Source organism: Neolamprologus multifasciatus, chromosome 1 (genome assembly GCF_963576455.1).
Source record: "Neolamprologus multifasciatus chromosome 1, fNeoMul1.2, whole genome shotgun sequence".
Lineage (NCBI taxonomy): Eukaryota > Metazoa > Chordata > Actinopteri > Cichliformes > Cichlidae > Neolamprologus > Neolamprologus multifasciatus.
In genome coordinates, this window is record NC_140439.1 from 23,766,454 (window position 1) to 23,777,881 (window position 11,428).

At 38.8% G+C, this 11,428-nt stretch overlaps 1 protein-coding gene across 1 annotated transcript; it reads left to right on the top strand.

Moving 5' to 3' along the window:
* On the top strand, positions 1 to 10,698 carry cstf3 (cleavage stimulation factor, 3' pre-RNA, subunit 3). The gene is made up of 20 exons (XM_085167256.1): positions 1 to 231; positions 829 to 933; positions 1,102 to 1,197; positions 6,009 to 6,041; positions 6,623 to 6,720; positions 6,800 to 6,866; positions 6,955 to 6,989; positions 7,071 to 7,197; positions 7,296 to 7,373; positions 7,485 to 7,647; positions 7,913 to 8,022; positions 8,155 to 8,271; positions 8,364 to 8,582; positions 8,681 to 8,783; positions 8,920 to 8,989; positions 9,086 to 9,281; positions 9,396 to 9,546; positions 9,667 to 9,761; positions 9,894 to 9,954; positions 10,135 to 10,698. Exons 1-20 carry the CDS (start codon positions 205 to 207, stop codon positions 10,332 to 10,334), a joined length of 2,151 nt encoding a protein of 716 aa, XP_085023382.1. The 5' UTR covers positions 1 to 204; the 3' UTR covers positions 10,335 to 10,698.
* The last annotated feature ends 730 nt before the right edge of the window (positions 10,699 to 11,428 follow it).

Consider the following 11,428-nt stretch of genomic DNA (forward strand, 5'->3'; position numbering starts at 1 on the left):
GCCACTGGCGGAGCGGAACACTAGTGTCACGCCATTTTAAGACATCGGCGAGCCGTTGAGCGGCTAGTCGCTTGATGGCAATGTGATCGTCTTCTTTGAAGCTATGCCGATTACGAAGTGTTTTTAAAAACGTGCCATCGCGTTATTCTTTCAGTGTTCACACAATTGATAAAGACATTTCTAACCTAGGTTACTCTTCCAGCCATGTCGACGGAGGCAACGGCCGAACAGGTAGCTACACGCAGCGGGTCAAGCTAACCCGTGCTGAAAAGAATGCATGATTTACACCGTGTTATTTTGGATAATGTTAGCAAGTTGACAAAGCGGTAGTATTTGCTTATGTTTCGACTTCTTCTACGTCGATTTTAGCTAGTACTAGTAGCAGATATGTATGTTTGGGTTACGACTGAAAGCCTCAAGTTTAGCCCGTCGTTCGCCATATTGAGTATAAGCGTTTGTAGTAAAGACGCGACTTAACGCTTGTTGTTAAACCAATTGAGTTAATTTAAACATTTTTGTAATCTATTAGTACACATTAATCGAATGTAGTCTTAGTCGCGCCACGTAAAAGGAGTTAACATGCCAGCTAATTGGACATTGTTCTGTATTTGTAATGTGAATTACCACCCAAATATTCGTAAATTTCTTTACCTGCAGTGTGGTAGTCAGTTATTCTATTACTGACTACCATAGAATACTAAACCTACTTACGTATGTTCTAAGCCTCAGGATGGGCCTCACTTAGCGCTTGGCCCTTAGATTACTTGTTCCCCAGCACTGTTCAGAGGCATAACTATGTTGTCCCTGTGCCTTTGTGCTGTCTTGCAGGCAGCAGCAGAATATATCCCTGAGAAGGTGAAGAAGGCAGAGAAGAAGTTGGAAGAAAACCCATATGACCTTGACGCATGGAGCATTCTGATTCGAGAAGCACAGGTTTAGTGACACAGAGTTGTATTCCTGGGGTTAAGGAAACTGGGGAATAAGGGTGGTTGGGCTTGGGTTATAAACTGTTAGAATACAAAGCAGCCATAAAATCTTTTCCTCCCATGACTGGTTTTTGATATGTTGAGTGTGAGGTGTCAATGCATTTTCCTTCTTTAGAACCAACCCATAGACAAAGCAAGGAAGACATATGAGCGACTTGTCTCACAGTTCCCAAGTTCTGGCAGATTCTGGAAGCTATACATTGAAGCTGAGGTTAAGACTTTTCTTTTGTTTTTAATTTTATTTAGTGTGCATGGCTGGGACTTTTGTTTTTTCCACAAATGATCAACAATGTGATTTTCACACGACCAAACTGTCTTACTTTAATGACCAATAAAGTCGCAACTCTTATTTTGGATCGCTGAGCCTGCCTACTTCAGCTGGAACTATTGGTCCTAAATTTTGTAGTTTTCATTACAAGATTGCCATCAACAGTCACGATTAACAAGTGATTTAAACCTGAAGGACATGGATTGAACATGCGTGAAGAACGATGTGAAATGCTTTATATTTCCCAGGCTTTTGCTTGACTTCTTAAGAGTTGTGCCTTTTTAAAAATTCAAACAAAGGGGGAATTAGTCCTAACAGTATCTTTTCCACAAAATTCTTCTTATGTTCCCAGGATTTTAAAGTACACATTTTCTGCGCCATATTTTTAATGGGGTAAAGTGCATTTGTTGCATGTTTGGTCTGCAACAGTATTAAAACTATTTTAATAGTATTGGAGTGCATTAGCCTTTTATTCACTTGTTGTGTCAATTTATTGCCTCCTGTGTCATTTCTTTTGGGTAACTGTATAAAAACATTTTAACTGTGTGGCCCTTTCTTTCTCCCCACTCCTCCTGAAGAAAAGTGACCCTATTGCCTCAATGCCATCAACAGGCTTCGCTGCTACTGATAGAATGACTTTTATCCCCCCCCCCCCTCCCCAAACAAATAATTTTTGCTAACCCAATAAAATAACCTTGATGCCCTTCACCTTTGCAAAAGATGACTGCAACTGATTTTAAACCAGTGCTTTACAAAAGTTACACAGGAAGTTGCACCAAACCATCAGACTTTAGTTTCCAGTTAAAAGGCCACTCCTGCCTTCTGGAGACTTGCTCCTTTTGTGCTGTGCACCGAATGTGGGTTAATTTGAGGTTCTAGTGGCTGTAGATGGCTGGTTGAGGGGGTTTCTTCCCTGTGTGAAGTTACATCACCCCCATGTGTCCACCCCTGGTCTTCACACACAGAAATACAGGGAGAGATGTGCAGCTATCTTTTCTAAACAGACTAGTCTTTTCTAAAACCACCAGTAGCAATTTCCTTTATTTGCGTCAGTAAAGCATCACTGTTAAAGTCCACACTTTTTAGGCCCTCTAAAAATATCAACAGCAAGCTATTAAAGAGTTATCTACTATTACTGTTATTATTGGGTTATTGCTTGGTAATCTGCTGCAGACAAGCTAGAGGGTTAAAATAAAACAGTTGCATCTACACATCACTGGTGCTCTTTTGTTTTTTGTCTGGAAGCTTGACTCGTAAACAATATTTTTATTTAAAGTCGCTTTATTTAAAAAAACAAAACTTGAACAAAACTTCTAACTTTAGATGTTTGCTTAGGATCCATTTTTTTTAAAGCAGGAAAGTAACTATAAATTTTAAACGAATAGTAGATACACCATCTACTGTCAGCTTTAAACAAAGCTGTGGACCTGCAGAAGACATGACAGTAGACTGATTTTTTTCCCCCTATACATAATATTAGCATTTACAATAAAATGCAAAGTAAATAAAATGTAAGCAGTACTGACATTAAAAAAAATTTGCATTTCAAGTTAAGTAAGCTTTTAGTGTGCGTAAGTTTAGAGGTCAGCTAGTAGCAACAGAAGAAAGCAGGGAAGAGCTCTAAGCAAGTGTCAGATTTGTTATAATGATAAGCATACTCGACTAATAAAGCTGATTTTTGAATCTGATCTTATACAATACTTTTAAAGTTTGTTTGTTTGTTTATTTTTAAACCCACGTTGTTTAGTCCTCTTTCCCCACCAAACAGTTAATTTCAAAACCCCAAACCCAGTTTTTATTCTGGCATATTTGCATTGAGCCTTCTGTTAGCTGAAATAACAGTCAATAATTAAAGGCATAAATAGCTAAATAACTAAAGGTTTCTTCCCCCAGCAACAGAAGGCCTTTGTGTACTATCGTAGTTTGATGTATGTGTTAGTAATATATGTAATTTATTTTTTATTTTATGATAATGTAGAAAGAAAGTCTGTCTGGTAAGTATGTGGGGGAAGATCTCAACTTAAACAAAATTAAAGAGTTAAGTAGTCAAAAATCGTCATAGTGTTCTTCACTTAAAGTCGATGCAAAATTCTTTTGTGTGTGTGTGTGTGTGTTAGGCACATTTTCTAAAGACCTCATTTGCAGATCATAGCATGTCTTCTTCATAACTCACCTCTTTTGAAGACCTAGTTTTCGAGACCACAGCTCAGTTGGGTTTATGTTGAGGCAGCACATTGATCAAAGTACAAAGTTGTGTCTGATTAATATAGGCACTGTATAGTGAGACTAACCAGCTGTTTTTAACTGTTAGACTGAGGTTTATCTATATTTTGTACCCTTACTAAAATATTTTACACGCAGTTTGTAAGAAGAGCTTAATGGGGCTAACTTACTTTGGGCTTCCTTCAGGGTGCATTAACTTGAATGTTTGAGTTATACAGTATGAGCAGCCTGTGCTATGATGGATAAAAATGTTTTGAGAGGAAACAACAGGGTAAAGTGTGCCTACCTTTGTTAAGTTCGTGTCTTGTTTTCTCTCAGAGTGGATCCTCCTGTATAACCTTTATGACAATGGGAACTAAATGCAGTTGAGCTACTGTGTATTCATATATAAACTGCAGATTTGCGCTACCTTAACAGCAGTGTTGAGAGATAGCAGCCAGTACTGTATTTATTTGTTGGATGGTGGACCTCAAAAATTGGAAACTTAGAAAATCCGCACTCTTATACATTAGGACCATTTTGATTTCTCAGAAACTAGGTCACCCCAAGGAAAGTTCAGTGTAGTTATCTTCAACAAATAGTGAAGAAGTTGCGTTTAATTTTTTTAATAGAAATTATGTGGCTTTACTAATCTTCTGCCTTGAAGTGCTTTCTCTACTTTAAGCTGTTTGTATAATTATATTTGTGTTTTTCTTGTGAGCTTTCCTTTTTTTCAGTTAAAGTAAGCTGATAGTAAGCTTTGAAGCATTAACAAAAAGGTGTGTTGCAGCAAGAATTTTGTGCTTGACGCGATTATGCAACTTAGTGCGAAAAGGGATGTGGCATGTTAAATATCAGGAGGAGCTTTTCAGCAACCACCTAGGCAGATGCATCCAAACAAAACATCACTGCAGTGTAATTTGTGCACATTATGTAACTTCTCTGTTCCAGTATTACACAAAAACAGGATTTGCATCAGCTCTAGTAAAAGCTTTTGCTGACAAAGCTACCTCACACTTAACCCTTTCAGCAAGTAACCAAACCAAATACACTACATTTTAGAAAGCTTAGAAATTCTAGTATTAAATCTTATGCCACTTCTATTCCTATGTCAAAGCTTGCTTAAATAACTAAAGTTTTACTTAGTTACTATATACATAGATCGATCGATAGATATTAAGCTGGGCATTAAAGAATTTATGATCTTAGGTTCCACTGCCTTGGTACATCATTTTTTTTTATCAACAAAGTAAAGTGTTTGGTGGTAAAGGTTTTTTAACTTGAATATTTCATCAAAATCTGATGTGATATAAGTGTCCCCTAGATTTTTATTGTATTTTGAGCAACATTTACATTCGAAGAAAAGTTTTGTCGCATGCAAAAGTTGCTGCACACCTTTGCAACTTTTCCTATTTTAACAGTATTTAACAATATTATTTATTTTCATATTTTTTTGGAGTTCAGTTTTACTCGGTGACGGCCAGTAACAGAGTTTTTGAAGAGGTGTTCAAAGATTTACATGTCACTGTATTCTTCCTCTTTTATTATTAAAGGTTTACTGGTGCTTTATGTCTGGGTTTGTTGTTCTTTTTTTTAAAGAGTAGAAAGTGTAGGTTATTTCTTAAGCGCCTTAAGACATTTCCTAATGACTGAAAAAATTTGAAAATTGAGTTCCACCGTTAATTAATTGTACTTGACCTCGAAACTTTTTATGCTATGTTAATGTTATTCTTGTAGGTCTAAAATGGCTTTTGTACATACCAGTGCAGTTACATTGGGCCTTACAGCCATAGGAACGTTGCAGTCTTAGTATTTTTGTTTAATAGGTCGCACAAAAACAACTAGTTTAGAATTTGGTCCACATTTCTGTGTAAATATTAACATTAATCTGTAAACTGTCTAAGCTGCAGTGTCAGGACATTGTTAATAATTTCATGACATCTCTGTGACTTTTTACTTTTAAGCCTCCTTAAGTATGTTATAGCAGTGACCTTTGCTTTGTCAGTGTAGCCATGCAAAGTTGTTTTTGTTACCATAAGCCTAATTCAGCGCACCCACCCCGACCCCCCCCCCCCCCCCCCCCAATCATTTTTCTAATTTTTATTATTCCACTATGGATAAATGGATGTGCTTACACATTTCTACAGTGCTTATGCCACAGAAATAACAGCCTTACCTCTACGTACCGGAGAATGGTTTCAGCTCATTTTGTAGTAGGCCGTAAGAAATTCATCGCTGCAAATTTTTACTAATGGATCGAGCACACCTGAGGCTTTGAGCTATGTGGAAAAGGGCCCTTTTTTTTTCTCTGAATACTGGATTTCTCAGCCTGAAGTCCAATTTCAGTATTTTTCCTGGGTAACGTGGCACAACTAATATGACAATAAACCCCTTTCTAAAAGTAGTTTGTCATTCTTGTGTGAATTTCACTTTGTTGATCTTTGAGGTCGTGCGTGCGTTTGTGAATGGTTGTTACATTTGCATGAATGCATGTTTCCGATAAGCCATAAAAGTACAGGAAAATTAACATTGCATTACACTCTTATTTTCAGATCAAGGCTAAAAACTATGACAAGGTAGAAAAGGTAAGTGTCCGCCACACTCATGAAATCTGAAAGTGAAATTTTAAAATCTGCGAAGGGTGGTATGACTTCCTAAATACACTAGTTAAGTATTGTTTCTGATTACAAAGGGAATACGCATACAGACAATTATAGTACCCATTAAAAAGCACCTGGAAATGGTGATTAAATAGAAAATATTAATTTTATAAGTCAGTAATAAGTCTTTGAAATGTTAGAAGTGGGTTAGTCGCTTTTTTGAACTCAATCGATGACACTTTGGGGGGTTTTTCTCACTAGGTTTTCACACTAGCAGTGTGTCTTTACGTGTCTTTAAGCTTTTCAACATTTATCCCCCTTATAAATATTAAATAAAAACAATAATTTGATATACATGAAATACATTTAGGGCAAAGATTTGAACATGAACAAATCTGGTATTCTGGGTTTAACTTCATGCCGTTAAATGTAGCAATCCTGCTACATTGTAAACAGATGATCTGCATCCAAAGTCAAATAGTTAAGAGAAAGTGTTGTGACTGTATATGACATCTAAAAGTGTGTTTCCATCTGCTTTGTTGTCTAACATCTTCTGGCCCCTGTAGTTGTTTCAGAGATGCCTAATGAAAGTGTTGCACATCGACCTGTGGAAATGCTACCTCTCATATGTTCGAGAGACCAAAGGAAAGCTTCCCAGCTACAAGTAAGATGACAAGCTGCATTGTTTTATTGAGCATTTATTTACTGCCATACAATTTTACACTACTTCTTCTTGCCATCAGAGAGAAGATGGCCCAGGCTTATGACTTTGCCTTGGATAAAATTGGCATGGAAATTATGTCATATCAGGTATGCAAATCTGAACAATGTATTTGTACTAATGGTATGAGTGTTTTTTAAACTGCTATTGCATAACCGCTATCTGTTACTCTTTCAGATCTGGGTGGATTACATCAATTTCCTCAAGGGAGTGTAAGTGCTTTTTGTTAATTGACCTTATTGTTACTCAGCTCTCTTAGCATCTCTTTAATGTTGAATTTTTTGTTTTATTAGTGAGGCTGTGGGTTCATATGCAGAGAACCAGCGAATCACCGCAGTACGGCGGGTGTACCAGAGAGGCTGCGTGAACCCTATGATCAACATTGAACAGCTCTGGAGAGATTATAGCAAATATGAAGAGGCGGGTGGTCCACCTTTTTCTGCTCTTAAATGGAGTTTTTGGTTTTTCATCATGAGTACCGGGTGACTGGTAGACTGACTTGTCTGTCTCACAAACAGGGTATCAATGTACATTTGGCCAAAAAGATGATTGAGGATCGAAGTAGAGACTACATGAATGCCAGGAGAGTAGCTAAGGTGAGATATTGCACAGTGTCCCAAGTATGTACAGGCCTACGTGCAGTCCTTTGTCCTGTGTACTCTCATTATAAAGCTAATACAGATTTCTGTATTGTTTCCATATTTCAGGAGTATGAGACAGTGATGAAAGGGCTGGACAGGAATGCACCATCAGTACCACCTCAGAACTCCCCTCAGGAAGCACAGCAGGTGGAAATGTGGAAGAAGTACATTCAGTGGGAAAAAAGCAACCCACTGCGCACAGAAGACCAGACCCTCATTACAAAGAGAGGTAACTGTTTGTGGCCAAGCTGTTGTTGGTAAATCTTATTCTGTGTTTGTGTCGGGAGGACTGTAATTCCAGTTGTTATGCTGATATGTAATTTTTTAGTACGTTTTCAACTGTAGTCAGTGGGTAATGCATGACATGTGGGGTTGAAGCCACTAGAGGGCGCGCATTGACACTTTTCTCCATGTGCATTCTTGAGATGTGCTTAACCTCAGCTGTTGAAGAGCTAATATTTTAGTCACTAACTCTTATGTTTTTTGTGGTGCAGTGATGTTTGCCTATGAACAGTGCCTGCTGGTCCTGGGCCACCATCCTGACATATGGTATGAGGCAGCACAGTACCTGGAGCAGTCCAGCAAACTTTTGGCAGAGAAAGGGGTGAGAGATGAACCTTATCATTGTGAAATTTAATGTGCATTTTTGTTTAAAGGCTCTTAAGTATTTTTCAAATAAAGCCAAACTTCAGCTCAAACAGTCCCATAAGTCTGTATTTCTCCCCCTACCCCTCAGGACATGAATAACTCAAAGCTGTTCAGTGATGAGGCAGCTAACATCTATGAACGTGCCATCGGGACTCTTCTGAAAAAGAACATGCTTCTATACTTTGCTTTTGCTGACTATGAGGAGGTGAGGGTCCATTACGAACTCTGCACACTCTGTAACCCAGACTGAAAGAGGCACGCTGGCTTATCGGCACATTTCCTTTTCTGCTGTCTTAGAGTCGCATGAAGTACGAAAAGGTCCACAGCATCTATAATAAGTTGTTGGCAATTGAAGACATCGACCCCACACTGGTCTATATCCAGTACATGAAGTTTGCAAGGAGAGCCGAGGGCATCAAATCAGGTCGCACCATCTTTAAAAAAGCCAGAGAAGATCCACGCACACGCCACCATGTGTACGTCACCGCAGCGCTCATGGAATACTACTGCAGCAAGGTAAGAACACGTGATCAGATGTGTAGTGTAGGAACTGTGTGTTTTTCACGCATACACGTCTAAGGGCTTTTTTGTTGTTTTTGTTTTTTTGTTAAAAGGATAAATCAGTGGCCTTTAAAATTTTTGAGCTTGGTTTGAAGAAGTATGGCGACATTCCAGAGTACATACTTGCATACATCGATTACCTCTCACACCTCAATGGTACGTAACAAGTTCTGTGGGTTACTTTTGATATCAAAGAAATAGTGATGGCTTAGTTTCTTCCTTTGTAATGTAAAAATGTCTCCTGTTGTTGTTGTTGTTGTTGTAAATAATCAGGGGTTTTTTTGGCTTTCAGAGGATAACAACACCAGGGTTTTGTTTGAACGTGTCCTCACCTCAGGAAGCTTATCACCAGAAAAATCGGGGTAATGTCAAATATTGAATAAATTGCATACATGTACCTTTGTCATAACTGTCGATATCAATGTTTATTAACTGTGATGTGTGTTTTGTTTTTTCAGTGAGATCTGGGCCCGGTTCCTTGCCTTCGAGAGCAACATAGGAGACCTAGCCAGTATTCTGAAAGTCGAGCGCAGGCGTTTCATGGCCTTTAAGGATGAATACGAGGGCAAAGAAACGGCCTTACTCGTAGATAGATACAAGTTTATGGACCTCTATCCCTGCTCCACCAGTGAACTCAAGGCCCTTGGATACAAGGTGTGTGTTTTCCCATTTGGCGTCGCAGTATCCTGTTCCTGCTAAAATAAGCAGATTCCAGCTTTTCTGCTTATATGAACTGATACTTAACTTGTATCTGCGTCTTGTTTGTAGGATGTGTCACGTGCCAAACTGGCAGCACTTCTCCCAGAGACTGTGGTGGCACCCTCTGTACCTGCTTTAAAGGACGAAGTTGACCGTAAACCTGAGTATCCCAAACCAGACACAAATCAGATGATCCCCTTCCAGCCACGTCACCTTGCCCGTACGTAGTCCTCAAATCCAGTAAACCCACGAGTATGATGCATCTTTCCACTGCTCTCTCTGCTGCATAAAGCATGAAAGGATTCATCTTTGACGTAGCTTCTCGTGTTTCTCCCTGCAGCTCCAGGTTTACACCCTGTCCCTGGTGGAGTTTTCCCAGTCCCCCCAGCTGCTGTCATCCTAATGAAGCTGCTCCCTCCGCCTACGTGCTTCACTGTTAGTAGCAGCAGCTTAACACTTATCAAGCTCATATTTACTGGCACTGAATAAAAGATGTTAGGAACAGTTTTTTTTCCCCTCTCCTTGCTGCTTGGATTCAAAAGAGTGTGTGTTTGTTTGTTGCTGCAGGGTCCCTTTGTTCAAGTGGATGAGCTCATGGAAACTTTCAGGAGATGCACACTTCCTGAGAGTAAGTTTGCATTTAGGATGAATCCATACAACTTCTATTTTTAGTCACATTAGAAGAAAAGTTGTGGTGATGGATGCTGTAGTGACAGAGCAGCTGTTTTACACTGCCTAATTGTGTGTTAACAGGTTGTTGTACTTTTCATTTGACCTGCTTCTCTTTTTTTACCCCTGCTCTTTGTAGCTGTTGATGCTGCTGTAGAGCTGATCACTGGTAGACAGCCTGATGTAGGAGGGGAGGGCAACGGATCCATGGAGAACCACACTATTGCCAAGTCACTCAAGAGGCCTAACGCAGACTCAGACGAGGAGGATGATAAAGGAGCGATTGCTCCTCCCATACACGACATCTACCGCGCACGCCAACAGAAGAGGATTCGATAAACTAAAGAATGTAATCTTTAACCACTGGTCCTATAGGATAAATGTACATGTCCACCTGACAGATTATACATCAGCTGATCTTGGTACAGAAGAGAAGTGTACACACACAAACCTACAGAAAGTCTGCGCACCTGAGTGTTTTCGTGGCTTTTGTTTTGTCAGCAGTTCTTATTTTTAAAGACTGACCATGATACTGTACAAAATTTTTAATTCAGCCTTTGATTTTGGCACACCTCCCAGTTTTGGCAATGTTTGATGAGGAATTGCAAAGTGGAAGCAAGCTCCTTTTTTCCCTTTCCTTTTTTTTTTTTTTAGATAACTGGAGGAAAGACAATTTCTTTCAATAAAAGTGAGAAAGAAGTAACCCGACTGTGCTCTTTTTTTGTGGGGGGGGGTTTGACTTTGAAACTGAAGTAACGCTTCATTGTGACAACTACCAGCAGGGGGCACAATATAGAACTTAACAATTTTTGTGGGAGAATCGATGTTTTGTCTCTAAATGTAATAACTAAAGACTTAAACAATTAGTTGGTTAGCAGCATTTTGCTGTCACTACCAAGCAGATCTTCATTTCATGACAAATTCAAAAACACTGCACATAAGCAAACATTTTTAATATCAACCAGCTGCTTGTTTTCACATGGTGCTCAGAAGGTAATTTTCTCTACCTAGCACAGCTTTGTATGCTCTTTAGCAACATACAATCTGCCCAATCCATAAGACACAAATTCTTACAGAAGCAAAAACACAATGCATATGATGCAAATAACGCATATAAAGTAAAGTAGTTGTCGGTCTTCTCTTACAGCTTTTAGTAGTTTCAAATTATTACAGATATTTTAGTTTTGTGATTTAGTGTTCTAGCTTCAAATGATCTCAGGACTCGGTAACCATTCACTTTCTTATTTAACAAACAGGATGAAAACTGTTTCACATTTCCTCTTAAACTCAGCTGAAAGCAACATTAGATTTCAGTACTGTCAGTCAAGTAATAAAAAAATGAATGCAACGGTCTGTTTAACACAAAAATAATTTGTTAAAGTAAACTAACAACTGGAACACTGATGGGTTTTTCAGCATTCTGGTGGAAAATT